At 39.3% G+C, this 18,088-nt stretch overlaps 1 protein-coding gene across 1 annotated transcript in view; it reads right to left on the reverse strand.

Moving 5' to 3' along the window:
* Positions 1-18,088, reverse strand: part of LOC726709 — a 231,047-nt gene that overhangs the window by 153,441 nt on the left and 59,518 nt on the right. Inside the window, 9 exon segments of the mRNA XM_026444488.1 lie at positions 6,896-7,001; positions 8,402-8,539; positions 10,098-10,268; positions 10,464-10,931; positions 11,016-11,145; positions 11,386-11,795; positions 11,999-12,572; positions 12,894-13,216; positions 16,708-16,959. Of these exon segments, the coding sequence (XP_026300273.1) occupies positions 6,896-7,001; positions 8,402-8,539; positions 10,098-10,268; positions 10,464-10,931; positions 11,016-11,145; positions 11,386-11,795; positions 11,999-12,572; positions 12,894-13,216; positions 16,708-16,959 (2,572 nt within the window).

Raw genomic sequence — 18,088 nt, forward strand, 5'->3', positions numbered from 1 at the left:
AAAGATGGATCCATGGAGAAGTAATAGCGCTTTCGTCGTTTCGTTTCTGCGCAATGCGACGCGTTCTCTAGACTGCGGTGGAAAATCTCGCGGCAAGTTTTTCGCGGAGGAGGTTTTCTCGAAGGAGAGAGAGAGAAAAAATAACTTTCACTCTGTCACGGGTGGTTGACAAAAACAAACGTGCGGCGGAGTTATCAAGTGAAATCTGGAATTCCTCTCCTCCGCGGGAGGAAAACGGGTCCTGAAAGGTGAAAACGAAAAGAAAATCTTGCAACCTTTTTTTTTTTTTTCATTCCTTTGCAAAGTTGCACCGCGTATGAATATTAATCGTTTCGTTATCTATTTCTGATCGCAGAAACACGAGGAAAGTTTCCTCTTTCTTCCCTCCTCTCAATTATTTAACTCGTCAATCTTTATCAAGAGGAAAAGAAATATAATATAATCGGAGAGAAATTGTAATATAACGTTATACTCTTTCTCTCTCTCTTTCTTTTTCTCCAACAGAAACGTATCTTTTGTATTTTTGCTATTCACGAGTAAAAAGTCAATCACGTATTCAACAATTATAACCCGATAAATCATCCACTCTCTCACCGTTCGAAAAATTTAATCTCCACAATCTTATTTATTACAAAAAAAAAAAAGAAATAAAGAAAGAAAAAGAAAAGAAGGCGAGAAGAAAATATAATTTCACATTCCATGTTTCCATCCATGTAAAACGAAAAAGAAATAAAGAAAGAAAGATTGTACGAAACAAGAAGCAACGATAACCACAATGATCCGCGTATCATCAACGACACGCTCGTTGACAAATACTCGAGAAGATAGGAGGAAGAGCTGTCGTGTAACACAGACGACAGAGCGCGAACAGAGGTCGAAGATGGTGGAGAGCGTGCGATGAATTTCACACTGACCTACAGGAAACGATGGAATGTGTGGAATAAATCGTGGTGTGCGTGTTATCACGCTCGAACGATCGCGCTCAGTAGAGCAGAAATCGGTAGGCGAGTGTGCACAGCGCGCCTCTCCTCTCCCGTCTTTTTCCTCGCCTTGCCTCTTTCGAGGACGAAGTGGAACAAAGAATTGGAAATTCGAATAATCGATAAATTACGCGACATATGTCCACGCGCACACGCGTATGCGTACGGTGAGTATTTAATTTTACGGTTGTTGAAAGAAGGAATTAGCCGTAGGGGGGAAAAATGAGGAGGGGAAGTAATTAATCTCTTGGCGAGGAACTTGAGAGTTCGAGAGTTCGAAAGATCGATGCTAGTGTTTATTCTTAATATATATTGAACGAAGATTTATTGTGAAATTTCTCCTTATGAAATTTATTTCAATTAACCGAAACTACCGTAAAATTGGAACAATTGGAAATATCGAGAAGAAGAAGAAGAAGAATCGAGGGATCGAGCGCGTTAAAATTGAACGAGTTTTTTTTCTTTTCTTTTTTTCCAGTTTTATGAAAAAGTATTAAAAGATATGTACTTTCGAAGGATCGAAGTTAAGACGTAATAAACCATTCAGGATCCAGTTGACTGAAAAACGCGTAAATCAATCGCAACGAAAAATCCGTTGTACAACTGTAATTCCCCATTAACAGCATCCACAGTCGATAATCGAGCAAATGGAAGCATGAAAAACTGAATGGAGCTGAAAGCATGGTACACAACAGACAGATCCTTAACCACCGGCGGCAAATAATTTCTCGATCGTCTTAAGCCCGATTATCGCGCAAACGGATTAACTTGATTTATATAAGACACTTTTCATCGGAACAGAATCGCGAAAGATGTTATTATTTACTTTCTCCTGGAATCGCGTGTTCGACGATTTATCGTTAGAGAAATGGTCGCGTGTCGCGTTGATTAATTAACGCCCTCCACGGGAACCAGCATTCTCGAAGAACGCGTCTCAATTAACAGAAAAATAAGCTTTTAAACGATCTATCGCGCGTTCCATTATTCGTGTTATTGATATTCGATTCTTCCATTTACGATCGATAAAAATAACGTGTGAGAGAACGAGACAAGCATATCGAGCGCTAATCGTTCGCATTTGTTCGCGAACGATGGAAGATGATATATCGGCAACGGAACATTTCCACTTGGGATTAAAAAATTTGAGCAGAAATGTGTAATAAAAATGGACTGCACTAGTTAAAAACGAGGTAATTAAATGGATGGGAGGGAGGGATGATCCGTGGTACACGCCCACGCGCGTGTTATGAAAGTGGAAGCGGCCACGTCGAAACGGGTCAACGTTAACGCGAGAATGAATGCAAGCTCGTTAATCAACTATCTTCTAAAGTTTCTATCCGATTGGGATCTTGGACAACGGACGATTGTGCGCCCGGCCTTTTCATTCCTTCCCCTGCGTTTCTGTTTCCAATAAAATGGGACACCGTTGTGCGTGCTTTTCGTCTTTTTTTTTTCTAGCTTTTTCGGCGGTGTTCGACAAAGGATTAATAACTTGTCAAGATAAATGGAAATATATGTAAATGAATAATTAAATAGAAGATTACAGTTTGCACCATCTTCAAAAATGGGATCAACGAGCTACAATTTTGTTTCAAGTTTTCTTTGGATCGAATAAAATATAGGAAGGAAGAATTTGTTTCTAATCCGTGGAAAAAATATTTAATTTCCATTTTCTTGCTCTGACGCGTTCCCTCGGATGATTCTGCTAGATCCGAAAAGCCGGTTGCAAGAACGAGTTTGTCTTCTCATTTAGTCGATACGATCGACATTCCACCGTACGACGGAATTTCTTCGAGGCGAAATTATTAGTAGATCGGTCGAGCGTAATGCGAATTAAGTTTAGTAATCGGGCAGCTATTAATAAAGCTTGGCTCATTAGACAATGACCGTGAACTTTACGCGTTCCATCGAAGAAGTTTTTATCATTCGTACGCGGAGAATAGGAGGAGTTTTAATTTGGAAGATTGCCGGCCGACGAAAATTCAAGGCCGAAAACTTGTTCCGTAGAGGTAGAATTATGTCAGAAACATGGCTGCGGTAAAATTAAACGTGAATTCATCCATCCTCTGGCAGGTAAATATTTGCGACGCAGTAGTAGAAAATAACGCCTCGTACAGGTATAATTCTGTATTTCTCTATTCCAATTTAATTTGTATCAAATTGTATCAAAATGGAATTTAATTGGATGGATTTCAATTCGATCGAATGACAAACCGATAAATCGAGTTATCAAACAAAACTCGTAAACGATATAAATAACAACGTGTATTAATAACAAACTTGCGTGCTCTGTGAACGTAGACACAGATCGATGCATATCTCGCGTAAAACTCGCGATTCGCGTTTCTTTGCGCTTCGCTTTACGATTTACATTACGAGAATTATTAACGAAAATTGTTTCTCGAATAAAATATCATTGGAGGTAATAAAGTTAGCGTGTATATTCGATTTAGTCGATTTAGTTTTTCTGAGGCGGCGAAAGAAATACGAAGGAATCAAATTGACAGGTAACGGAACGCTGATGAAGAAGAATACCAGGTTATCTTCCGGGATGATGTCAAGAATTCTGATCGAACATTGTGAAGGAGAAATTGTGGCGTTTTAAGTAACGAAACGAAAACCAGAACCGATGTGAAAACAAGTTGTAAAAATTTTGGGTTAACGGTATTGCTCGATGGAACGTTCAAAAGAAGAAGGAAAAGGAAACAGAAAAAGTCTTTAACTCGAAAACTCAATTATTCGATATTTCCTAGTATCGTTGGCTTAACTGTTATTATCGTGCTATTATGTTATTAATTATTCGTTACATCGCAAAGTGATAAAAGGAAAAAGAAAAAATTAAAAAGATTTCAACGGACGAGGAATATTACACATTACACGAGGAAGCATACGTACGAGTATCATCCGGTTGATCTTTCGCGATAACTTGCCGATACGCGTAACAGATATCCGGTCCATCTTTCCTAACACCGTTCCCCTCTTTTTCAAACATCATTAAGAATCGAAATTTATTTATCTCTTTTCTTCTTTTCACGCGAATCGTTTAACCGTTTTCTAGTTTACCGTGCTAATTACACTTTAACTTCTCGAATAATCCACCGTATCCATCCGATTTCACTTAAATCTCCGAGAATTCTCTCTCCATTTTTTTCTCTCTTTTTTCCAAGGAGAACCTCGTTATATTACTCACTTATTTTATCTTAAGTAATATTAGACTTTAAAATTAACCGTTCCAAATCGTCCTTAGAAGAAGAAGAAGAAGAAGAAGAAGAAACAATATTTCTTTGAAAAAAGCTGGACAATATCGATCATCAAATTAAATTCGCATTCGATCCTCAAATCGTCGATAACCACTGTTTCGTGAAAGAACGCGTGGCGGTCGGATCAGCTGTTCGGATTGGAAAGGCGAATAAACGAGGGACGATCGACGAATGCGACTCGCGGCATGTGAACCGAGCTACTGATCGAACGCAAGCGCGAGTCGCGCCATGGGCGATCCGCGGACACGAGCTTAGCCGAACACTCGGCTCGTGCGTTTCCGTCGGGTCCAGTCGTTCTTATAAGGTGAGATCCACCGGTGCACCGATGCACTCGCGATCAGCGCGCAGATCCTCCTACGCGGGGACACCTACGCGCAACGTGGGAACAATCGAATCTTTGAACCTCGTGATTTTGATTCGAAGATAATCAGTTTATTGGATCGGAAGGAAGAGAGCTTTTGTTCGATTTGGATGAAACGGTGAATGAAATTGGAACCCGTTTCTGGGTCGATAAAATGGATGCGCTCGAGTTTGAGAAAAAATGTAATACTCGTTTAGGGAAGGAAATCACGGGTTAGGATCGTTACGCTACTTTTCTATCTAATTCTAACAATTAAAAAAATTGGTTTCGCTGCTACCTGTGGAATATATTTTTCTTTAAAGGTTTCGTGCTACGAGCGGATATACGGTGTAGAGAATTTGATGCAATTTGATACTCATTCATCGATTTAATAATCGAAGATTTATTTGGATTAAAATATTTGAATAAATCAAATTCCATAATTTGTTCCATTTGTTCCATGTATCTTGATTGATTTATGGATTCGATATTAAAGAGATAATACAGAATTCGATAAATTCATCTGGCAGATGTTTCTTAATCTACTTATTATAGTGGTAATTTAAAAATCAAGCATCGTGACGAGAGTCGTAATTCTTCGTTTAATTCCACACCATAGGAAAATTTTTAATGAAATGCTATCAAATTAACGATAAGGGCTGGTAATTCAAGCCGTATTCTCCATAGGTGATAAAAGAAACAAAAGAATAATTAGTAAGAAGCCACAACAAAGCAGTGTTTATTATATAATGATTACAATATGAACGGTATACAAAAGTTGTAATCAAAAGGTGAAAATACTCCAATGATTCGTTTACACTCGCAACTGTATTCGTTGCAAAATAAGAAAGGAAAAAATTAATAAGAAAGATAATGTTAATTAAAAATTAAATTATATAAACGACGTTAGGAAAAATTATATTCACGTTGCTAAAGGAAATTGCGTACAACTTGCGTTTCTTCCGGCAATATTTCCTTTTCTTTTGAATAAATTACGATTTTTTTCTCTTTTCTTTCGAACAAGGTAATGGTAATAATAGTCATTTTCTTGCAAAGAAAAAAAAAAAAAAAAAAAAGAAAGAAAGAAAAAAAAAAGAAAAAAAATTCACATTACTTAAGCACCTTTATAAATTAAATATTTAAATACTGCCTTCCATATGTCTCAGAGACAAAAAAAAATACGCTTTAAATTACGCTATTTAAATTTACGAATAATCATTCATAAAGCTGGATCGAAACAGATATCAAATGTGCAAAAAAAAAAAAAAAAAAAAACGATTTAGCATGCAAATATAATCATAGTTCAGGCAAATTTACACATGCATTTGTACTTGTGTCGAAGTTATAAAAAATATTATTGTAGCATACACATTGCTTTTGTACGCAAAATTGAATTGTACTCATTTCTGACTGATTCGAGATCGCGATTGATTTCATTTTCCGTATATACATTTGAGCAAACGTATCACGTATATAATTCAAATATATTAGATACATTATGTTACAAATGATTTGATTCTCTTAATATTTTTTGTGCTTTTGTTCTTTTTTTTTTTTTTACAATTTTCATTCTATAATAATTAAATACAAAAATCACAATCGATTATACACTTACGATGATATCATCATTAATTAACATCGTTTCAAATGCATACACTTATCAGGCACGATACATTTTTCGAGTATATAATACGTCGAAAAGTAAAAATGCACATTCGTAAAATACTAATACTCGTATATCAGTCTTTGCGAATGACTTACAAAATTATTTGTACGCGAATAAATATTTAATCGAACGATGTTATATTAACTCGAGGCAATTTTAAAAAAGTTGTTCAAAGAAATTAAAATCCACCGGATTTTTCTCTCGGTCAACCATCATTCTTGTAATTATAATAATTTTGCGGATAATCTTCCAAAATAAAAAAAAACTTTCAAGTTTCGTTCATAGACAGACGTTATGTATAAATGTTTTAAATAATTGCACATTCGATCGTATTTGAATACTGCGAATGCGTCGTTATATAAATTGTATAAATATTTTAAAAAGTTCAATCGACAGAGAAATATTTTCACATGTTGTTCGAACGAAGAAGAATATATATCCACTCCTCTCCTCTCCATTCCATTCATGGAAATATTAAATTCCAAAAGTGTCGCAGTTGGTATGGTAAAAAAAAAAAAAAAAAAAAAAAAAAAGAATTAAGAGAGAAGCAAAAACACAAGTCCGCTGAGAGCAGTAACTAGTACAGCGGCCATATACGACAGCGAGATAGGAAATGATCGGCGGTCAATTTTATTGTTGTTGTACTCACCACGGATTTGCTTGACGTATTTTTCGCTTCGGAACGAATTGCTGACAGACTCTAACAACGTGTGCAGACACCGCAGATTTTCTCTACACGTGCACTCGAGTTCCGTCTACAACATAAAAAAAACTTGCATCAATCCGAAAAAAAATTCATCTTGAATTGAACCTCGCTTATTCAATCTCCATCACCGTTAAACCGAGATTTAATAAGAAATCTTAAAATCTTTGGAAAAATTGAACGACAATTATCGATCATTTCGATTAACATTTACCGAAGCGTGTGAAAGCAGGATAGAAGATGCGAAAGAATATATATATACATATGTAATAGAATTTGTAATAGAATTAAATTATAAATAGATTTCAAGAATAGAAAGCCTTAAATACTGCAACTGTACCTTGTAATAAATCTGCATTCAGAAACGGTTCTCACAAAACTCGTAATCCTTGTAAGGAACAACATGGAAGTAAAGGCATAAATATTGGCTTGAATATTTAACACCATCATTTGTACATTGCAAAAGCGATGGGATAAGCATAGGATAATGGAACGTGCAAATAAATATTGTTATACAAAACTTGGATCTGTTTGTATCGAAAAAAATCACGATTATTTCGCGATTCGAACAAACGTAATTTCCTTGATGTTTTTATTTTTTTTTTTATTCGTAATATCGTTTTTTATACGAATAAATGATAACGATGAAAGAATGTATTAAACAAAGAAAAAAAAAAGGTAAATCAGGTGAACGAACACAAATAAAACATAAATAGAAAAAGAAAATCTGTTTGTTATTAAAATAATTTCCTTTAATAAAAATAATTTATTTTTACAACATATATATCTATATGTGTGTGTGCGCATGTACGTGCGTGTATGAGTGTATAATCTATGAATAATAGTTCATGAATAATAGTTATTAAAAGAAAAATATATATTCAATTATCCTATTCTACGTTACTACCACATCAAACGTTTCAAATATAGAAATATAGAAATTACTTATTATACATTATATTAAGCATAGGAACAATAATCTTTAGAAATAAATTGTCAAGTGAAATTATTTAAAAATCAGCGTTAAAAAAAGAAAAAGAAGAAGAAGAAGAAGAAGAAGATACAGAAGAGACAGAATACAGATAGTTTTTTAGATACACAAGCGATCATAGAAATATTTCTTCGCTATTAATTAATTACGTTTTTAAAAACTTATATATAATAAGCACGAACGCCGTACAATATATTATAAATTTAAAATGGAAGCGTAAAAAGCAAAGAGAAGCCCATAAGCAGGAAATATAATCGTAATTTTTGTAGACGCATTACAGAACGCACGCTAAACATACTAGAAAATAGACCATGCAACCGTGCATGCGTACAATACGAACGCATGCCGTCCATAATCTTATGATAAAAGCGTGAGAGGAACATTTTTATATTTTTTAGTAAATTTTCGCACACTCTGTACAACTTTTGCATCAAGTACAACACCTTTGATAATATACGTACGAAATCTTCTGGCATCGAGCCGTTGTTCGACCTCGAGAACAAATTCTCGGCTAGTGACAATTGACTTTGCGATTTCTCCACTATGTTCCGGATATCGTCTACGTCGCTATCGCTATCTTCCGTCGTATCCGTTATTTCCTGTAAACAAATTTCAAATTTTCTTAATTTCTCGTTGTATCTCAACTTTTGTACAATCAATCAAATACATTAATTACTTATCTTTGCACAAGTCAACGTACATTTACGAGGTTAATTTTACTTTGAGATCGTTTCTATGTCGATTCTTTCAACCGTTGTTAAAAGATTTTTAAAAGGAATAGGATAATAATTACGGTTGTTACGGTTCACAAAAGACAGCGTGTAAAAGACATTGAAATCGAGCTAGGAAATTAAATTTTCGTCGGCTCGAAAGGTTAAAATTTCTTTTACGCACAGTTATCGCAGCTATCTGATTTATTGATCAAGATAAGAATTAATTTCATTGTACATAGAAACGATCCTAGCTACGCAATATGTGTATCATACATGAAAATCGACGTCTAATATATATATATATATATAAAAAAAATCTAGTTAAAATTGTTCTAAAATAGTTGTATTTTTTTCTTTTATCAATAACAATAAATGTTAAATGTTAAATACTTATATTTATTTGATAATAAATATACTGCGAATACATTTTTATACATAGAAAAATAACTAAAAATTGGGCGAGAATAAATATATAAAATTTTATTCGATACAAGCGTAATTCATCGGAATATTTGTCGTCAAAATCTTGCTCCAAATACCGTCCACGAGACATCTCTGGCAGCGACTGTGTCAGTAATTACTTCGTTTATCCTCGTTAAGAGATCATCATCGCAGAGACGCGTTCATCTCAAAGAAGGCTTGATAAAAGACGAGAGAGAAAGAGAGAAAGAGAGAGAGAGAGAGAGAGAGATTCAAACGGAGAAATGCGTTGCGTGAAAGAAAATTTCATTTCAAGATAATATTATGCGCGAATGGACTAGAAAGTGCTAACCAATAATCATTACGTTTGAATTATATTCTTGAGATGAAAAGAAAAGAAACTCATGAATAATTCAACTCGTTTCGAATAGTGCGTGCAAAAATGAAAAAAAAAAAAGAAAAAAATATTTATATATATATATATAGTTAGAAAATCTAGAGCAAGGTAATAATTCGACTTGAAGTAGCGAGGTAGAAATGAATTTATTGTAAATATCAAAGTGACTTTATCGTTGAACAAATTAAAATTAAACTTTTATTTACTGCGGTAGAATTACACTCATCCTACAGCAATACAAAAATCAATTTATTCTTTTTTTATAAAACGCCATGTGAAATCGTTGTCGAAAAAAAAAAAAATTTGTAAGCATTAATAATTGAAAGATTAAAAGGACAAAATCGCATTAAATTAATCGATCTCGCTAATAAAACGCAAAGCACGAACAAACTCGGTGTTGTGATAATACAAATTGACATTCTATTTCTATTTTTCACGTAATATCACCATGATAGATACCCATATCTATTTTGATTGTACAAATATTGATCCATATGCGGTACCAAGTACCGATTCGTGTGTCTTTATATAAGATAAGGGGAATCCGTGTGCAAAGATATAGCAGATGCAGTGTCACAGAAAAAATATGGACACTTGATCAAGAAGGAATAATAGAATGGAACGTACATGATGCATACGACTTCTGGGCAGTGGAGAACTAGCGGCTATTGCGCTCATACTGGAGGCACAATCGGACTGACTATCAAGAAAGTTTCGATAATCGTCCCCAAAGTCCAACAATCTTCTTGCCGTTTCTATATCCGGTGCTTCGCTGTACGGCTCGCTCATATATTTCTCCTATCGAAAAGACACAACGATTAAGAATAAAACGTGCAATCTACGTCGATATTTCGAGTCGATCGATCCTCAGAAAAAGATTAATAACAATCTCTTCCACGGAAGAAGAGAGTTACGACAATAACAACCGTACCGTAACATGTCAACTGTTACTTTCTTAAAAAGAAAAATGGAAAAGGAGAGAAAGATAATTACCTGATAATTATCCCAAGCTTGCTCGGAGAACGAGTTGTTCCCAAGACTGTTCATCTCGATATCGCTATCCATATTCAGCTGCTGATTGCACAGCTCCTTGTTGTTGAGCACGGTGTCGAACAGATTGTCGTCGAAGGGGAAGCAGCCGCGCGCGCGATTACGTTGCTCCTCGCCCTCCGTCTCGGACGTGGAAGCCACCGAAGTGCAGCAGGGTAACCTGAACGGCGGTGTCGGGTCGCTGACGATCGTCCTCTCGGCGGAGAGTTGCTGGTGGGCGGTGCACCCGGAGAACGAGCCGGATTTCACGAGGGTGGTCAAACGGCCGTGACAGTCTCTCGAAATAGTGCGCATCGCGCGATTCCCGCTCACCTTTCGGGGTGATCGTTGCTGGTTCGACGAGCTCCCGTCGCTTCCCGCCGAATGATTCGCGCCGTTCACACCTTCCAAGCTGGAGTCGCTCTTGCGACCCTGAACCGACAATTTGCAAATTGGTCAAAACGGATCGATCCATTGCGCGATCTAATTCGAGGAGGAAACGAGACGAGATCTTACCAGATTCTTCTTGCGCAACCTGCTCTTCTTCCTCCGCAACGAGCTGTTTCGAACCATGCGGCCGTCGTGGCAAATGATCGATTCCTCGAGCAACGTGGACGTTGAATTGTTGAACGATTTCCGTGATCCTCTGTAATTTAAACACGACTGAGTTGAGATATCCGAGGGAGAGAGAGAGAGAAAGAGAGAGAGGAGGCAATTGGAAGGTTGCCGGCACGCGATGGATTTGAATAATGCGCGTCGATCGAAACGAAATGATTCTTATTTTTTGTTCTTTTTTACGAAAGCTCTTGCAATCAAGGATTATCGCGAAAGAATTTGAAACGGAAGAAAAAGAGAGAAAGGTTAAAAAAAAGATGATTGGACTCACGTCGCATCGAGGGACACGGACTTGGTCGGCGGAGTGGCGATTAGCTGATGCAGCGCCGTCTCGCTGATGGAGAACTGGGAGATCGGGTCGTTGGTCTGATTCAAATTGGAATTGTTGCCGATCTGCGAGATGCAGGAGACGCTCCACGGCCTGGGCCCGTTCGTCTTCTGCTTGGTGCGCATCACTACCTTCGGCGTGGCCGCGTCCATCAGCATCGGGTGGCCCTCGTTCACCGGTGTCCTCTCCGGGTCGTCGAATATCTCCTGCGACACGGACGTGCAGCCTAGCGCTCCCTCGAATCTTCGATACGTGGCCACGCTGCTCTGCAGATCCTCGGACGAGACCGACTGCCTCTCCACGTCGGAATCTTCCGTCGTGTACTCGCCGCTCGCATCGCAGCTATCCAACGGCTGTAATTCGCGTTCATTGCCATTGTTACGAAACGTTATAATCGCCCCCTCCTCCAGATCTCGTTACACGAATGGCGCGCACGTTGGTTGGAATAATTACGGTTCGTACGTTGGGCAGCAGAGGCGGAGGAGAAGGTGACTCGATCGAAAGAGGAACGAAGATTTCGGAAGAAAAAGTGGGAGAGGAAAGAAAACGGCCTTACCTGCAACGTGGATCGCCCCTCGTGGCCCCGTACGTTGTTCAATTTCAACCATTCCTTGATTCTCGCGTACTTGGCCCTGTGATTATTCGTGATACTGCTACCCTTGTCGTCGAGAATGAGTTGAGAGAAGGTCCTCGGGGCCCCGTTTCGCCTCTCCTCCCCGACCAATTTCTCCACCTCCTTGATAAGCCTCTGTATCCTCGTCTTGTCGTTTCTCGTTTCGTCGTCGCTGTCCTTCTCCCGCTGGGAGGACGCGTCGGTTTCGTTTGAAGTCTCGTCGACACCCTCCGAGACGTGTTTGCACGTCTCTTTGACAGGCTTCATTTCGCTCGTTTTCGCGATGTCCACGGTTGGCCGGGGCTCGGGGCTCTCGCCCTCGCCGAAGTCGAGACGCACCAACACGTTCGTTTTACGTTGCTCGCTCGTTACGTTGTTGTTGGCGCGCGACGACGTGTACGTCCACTCCTCCTCGGACGAGTCCTCGACCACGATCCCCGCCTCTTCGTTCTGCTCGGAGTCGGTGTCCAGGTGGCAGAAGTAAAAGGTCGCGTAATTCTTCGATTTTCTGTCCGATCTAATAAACGAAACGGTCAAATTGCGGATTGGAGAAGAGCTAGAAAGGCGTTTCCTTTCGAACAAACGTAGCAGAAATTAGAAATAATCGTTTCTTCGTGAGATAAAGATTAAAATTTCGCCCTGAAAAAAAGGTTTCTTCGAGTATAGCAATGTGAATATCTCTGCAACTTTGGCAAAATTCACAAGTATCGAGCAGACGATAAAACGATAAGTCGATCGAACGAGATCCTAATAGCGCGAAACTATTGAAACTATTGTCAGGTGGATATATTATCCAAACAAAGCACGTGATAAAACGCCGATAAGGAGAGAGTCTTACGTGTTAAAAGATGCGACCTCCTCGGTCGTTCTTCGACGTTTAACCGGCTCGTTAGCGGTTAAATTGCCGTTCGACTGTTCCACGTTCCCGGATTGGCCGTCGATCTGATCGCAACTCTCCACGATGGCCGTCGAATTCGTCAACGGGACGGTGTCCGGTATAGGTGGCATATCGTATTCCTCGTCCTCCGTAACCGCGTCCTCCTCGATGTCACCCTCTTCGGCCTGGTCCACCGACGCGCACGAGATTCGATTAATTTCTTGGGGATTCTCCGCTCCCTCGCCGGACTTTATGTCCATCACACACAACTGGCACAGTTCATCCTGCAATCGTCAACAATTCATTCCCCACCTCCGCCGATCCTTTTCAATTCGCCTTTCTCGAACAATCGGATAATAAGTTTCTTTTTTTTTTCTTCTTTCAAAAAGAGGAAGAGGAAATAGTTGAAATGGAAATAGAAACTCGTGGTCGTTTGCGCAACACGCGACGAGTGCGTGCGTGCGTGCGTTGGTTCGTTCGTTTCGAATGCGGCTATCATCGAGTGGCTCGTACCATCGCTGCTCTGCGACTGATGGTTGCGGTTGCCGCGCGCGCTCACAGATTATCACGATTATTTTCCACAAGATAAGAAGTTAATTATCGATCAACCCGCTAATTGACTACGATACTGCGCGTAAAATATCGCGTAGCAACGTGTACGCGCGTTCGCGGAACTACGTTCGAGCGGCAATTGTCAAATTTTTTTCTCTCGAAATGTAATAATGCAATAAGAAAATGAAACGTGTACGATTCACGAGTTTAAAAGCGTGGCTCGTTCGCCGGATTTCTTTCCAAGTATGCGAACGCCATTCCGCTTAGTAGTTATTATTTGTTGCCCGACAAAACGGATTCTCTCTCGTGCTGCATAAAATCGGCAACAAGCGTGATGCAACCGTGGAAATTTCACGCTTCGAGGTGTTTTGCCTCGATCGATTCGTTCGTAACGCGCTTTCGTTCGCTTCGATTTTTATATTTCGTACACGGCAAAGTGAAGGAAAGGCGGTTTTCGATCGATCCGGGCGAAGTAAGAAAAGTAAACCGGCCAACATTATCACTCGCTATATTTTCGAGCGCATCTTTTCGAGTACAGAAATCGAGTTATTTTTTACGATGAATCGAATCTGTCTTAGATAATCGATCGATAGATATATCTTGGTTGAAATTTTATCTCGAGATATCGAAAATACGATTTTTTTTTTCTTTTCTTTCGAATGACACTTAAAAATAAGGGTTCTAATTGATCGAGCCTCGTTCGGACGATTGAGGAAAACGAAAAGATAAAATACGTGAGTGGGTTTTGGTATTCGCGTATTCGCTTGAGACCAGGCTCAAGAAGGGTCGACACAATGCAAGCACGTTCCTCCGATGTCACGTACGCGTAATTACGCGTCAATTTCAATTTTTATTTTATTTTCGCCTGGTGAATATTTCAAAAGGTAAAAGGCTCCTCGTGCACTTTCTCCCGTCGAGTTCTCATTCCGCTCGAGCAGAGCAACGCGCTTCGAAGGAGAAAAATTTTCGAGCTTACTCCAACGAACAAAAAAAAAAAAGAAAGGGAAACAGAAACTGGAATAAAAAAAAAATTCTTTCGCGTATTCTGCAAAACGTCTTCGCGTATACTTTCATCCGCTCGTTCAGAGATTTCAATAATAACGGAAGTCAGTTTTCGTGTCAGACATTTTGTCAATCAAAAGCCCCAGTTAAAAAGAGACGAATCGTTTCAGTTTCGAATCGAAAGTTTAATTGATGTAACTCGAACGAAAACGAGAGAGAGAAAAAAAGAAAAACTCGTAAATCAATTTCATTCAACAAATTAGCAACAAAGAGATGATATAGTTGTCGGTAAATGAATAAAAAAAAAAAATTAATTTCGAGTAGAGAAATGATCGATAATAATAAAAAGAAGATAATTATAGAAGATAATCGTCCATAAAAATTTCGACAAATCTGAAAAGGATAACTTTCGACAAAGGGGAACGATAATTCGAACGTGGATCCACTCTCGAGGGATTAATTCAACGTCTTATAAATCAATTTCACCTACGAACAAAGAGATGAAACGAAATGAACGTCGTGGAACCGCGCGCGTTCCGCGCCACGCACGCATAATAATCACGTTGTAATTGTTGTTGTTGTTGTTACTGTTATATATATACATCGTGATATACGATAGATCATTCACACTGGTAACGCACGTGTACGCTGTTGATGCACTGTTGATGCTATCGACGACGGGCGAGGGAACAACCTCGTTTTCGTCCAATTCGATTTCACGCCGCAACTTTCCCCTTAACCCTTTCGAGACGAATTTTTTCCTCTTAATTCGATCGAAAATTAAATTCCATTTGGAGAATTTTGTTTGAATTGAATTTTGTTGAATTTCACTTTGTTCCGCAACAAGTCGAGTAAATGATCGTTTTTCATTTACTCGATGTATAACAATGGCGAATAACAATATCGGTATGAAAATTAAGAAAAAAGAAAGAAAGAAAAAGAAGTGACAAAGAGACAAAGACAAAGAGTTGCGGGAATATTGAAAGGTGAACGCATGGTATCGAAGTCGAGGGATCACTTTTGTTCACTCTGGAAAGACACAATGGACGTTATAATAACGATCATTTGCACGAGATGATAGGTAGATTGTTCGGGATAGGGATGTTTCGTAGTTTCGATATACAGAACGAATTTTCAAGAGTTTAGAAAGCGACTTGGCAAGGGAAAATGACGTGGAAAACGAAAGTTCGATACTGTTGCATCTTTCCAGCCAATTAGGATTATTATTTAATTTTCTCTCTTGATTTCGATCGTTCGAAATATTCTCGAAAGGGAATAGCATCGAAGAACGAAAGTTTTACCAAAGTTTTCTCTTTCATTTTCGAGACGATGATAAATAATGCACGATAATTTTGAAATTATTCACCATATTTAAAAGAGTCAAAGTACACCGAAGAAGACAGAAATATTTAGCGAGAAAAGTCTGAGTCACAGAGTTAATAAAGATGGATGAAACGTGCTCTCGATTTCGTTCGATCCAACGATATAACGCATGCACGAGGAATGCAAAACGGTGGTCGAAACGAAACAATGGCCGTTAACTAATAAGGATCAAGTTCACTCGCGCAGTCAGGTGTCGAGCATCCTCGAATAACGGCAAACAGTCTTCCAAACTGACTCGTACATATTCTTGCGAAACCACGTCGAAAAAGGAATTTATATCTCGACTCGCTTAACGCGATTACTCCTTTCGATAAATCAAAATTCGCTCCAACTGAAACACTCGAGAAACCTCGAGAGAGAGAGAAAAAGAAAGGGGAAAAAAAAAAAAGAATTATTCCCAATGGAATGTAAATTAATCACTGAGAAACGTCACAAAGAGAATAGCACCAACTTATTTCAACTACGAGTCTCGAAAAATGTTCTCGACGACGAATCCATCCAACCAATCCACGAATCCATCCTCGTTAACGTTATCCCACAAGTGTACACGCACAACACACGCGCGCGTCAATCGTCAAAGCAGTTGCACGCTAATCAAGCAAACTTCCTCCCAACGACGCGTGCTCCATTGTTCTTTGGAGGAACAGTTTGGGAAACGTTGCCATACCGGTTCCACGACCACTTCGTTACCTACCAACGACCCAGGTAAGTAACCCAGCTGCGAGAAGAAGAAGAAGAAGAAGAAGAAGAGGAGGAGGATGAAGAAGAGGAGAAGAAGGAGCAGAAAGAAAAAGAAAAGAGACGAAAAGGCAGTGATAAATGATTTTCGTGCACGAACCTCGAAATAGGATCCATCGCCGATCGATCGATTCTCGGAAAAGGCGTCCGTATCGGAGAGGTCCGCTCTGCTCGCGGCTTGATCCTCGTAGTATCGCGATCTCGTGGCTCTGTGGCGTTTCGAGCGAGTCGAACGGGCCGACTGACCCGGGGATTCCCTTCCAGAACCCCGTGAATGTCTGCGGCTGAGTCGAGGCTGCTTCGTGACTGGCTCCTCGTCGCTGTCGCTACTGCAGCTGTAAGGCACCAAGTTCTGCAACAGAAACGGCCGAATCGTTTCATCTGATTATCTCTCTCTCGGGATCGGCCGCCACCACGCCTCCCCCCCACTGGCTTCGCCATCCAGACGCGTACGTTTCGAATTGCACGTTTTGTCACGCGAAGCCTTCCTTTCCTTTCAAATTCGGAATCCAGCGTTTAGAGAGCCGGCCACTTTTGACGCCACTTTCAATCCGGTCCAATTCATTGTTTCTTTTTCAGATTTCGAATCGAACTTTCGTCGAAATTGGGAAACGGAATCGTCGAGGATGAAATCGTAGGATTTGTCGGGAGTTGAAGCGTCTGCTTTTCGAGGGCGAGGAGCAAAAATCGGAGAATGTTGTGGAAGGAGAATGTCCACAAAGCACAATTTTTCGACTAATTTTACTCTGGCGCCGTTCCAACTACGAGTTTTCTGTGAATAAAACGTCGTTTCCTGCTTTTACACTCATTCCCTTGAAAATTTAAACAGGCTTCGAATTTTGCTGGAACGAGCAGAAATTTCTGTCGACGTCGCGCGTTGAATCGAAAAAAAAGAAAATTCTCTCTTTCTCTCTCAAGTGGAAATCACGAATGCTAATCGATTTCCATTATCCTCGTTTCAACAGCGCAAATGATGCTTCGATCGATCCGTTTCGAATCGTATCGAAATCACGGCTCGAATCGACCGACTGTCGAAGACAAAAAGATGCGCGGCAACGGCGTGCATCGCGACACAACGTGACTAACGAAAAGACGTTCGATGGACGCGAGTGATACGGTGTATATATAAAGAAGAAACGCGTGTGTACCGTACGAATAAATGCAAGATTAATGGCCGATTTCACCGCGGTTCGACTAAATTTAGAAACCTGTGATTTATGGGACTAACCTCCTGGATACACCTCCTTCTACCTTATTGTCGTCGTATCAATTAAACGCATGCGTTAATCCGACATTCCAAGTAGATTTCCACGCGCGTTTCTTCAGAGTTATCCGTTTCAAAGAGTTATTTCTCTTTTCTTTTCTCTCTTTCCAATCAATTTTGAATATCCTTTGCATTGCGAAGGTTCTGTAATTCGTTTCTTTCTTCATCTTTCGTGATAATCTTTTAATGCTCCTCTGAACGTTGATTAATAATTTAA

The sequence above is a fragment of the Apis mellifera genome, linkage group LG12 (genome assembly GCF_003254395.2).
Source record: "Apis mellifera strain DH4 linkage group LG12, Amel_HAv3.1, whole genome shotgun sequence".
Classification (NCBI taxonomy): domain Eukaryota; kingdom Metazoa; phylum Arthropoda; class Insecta; order Hymenoptera; family Apidae; genus Apis; species Apis mellifera.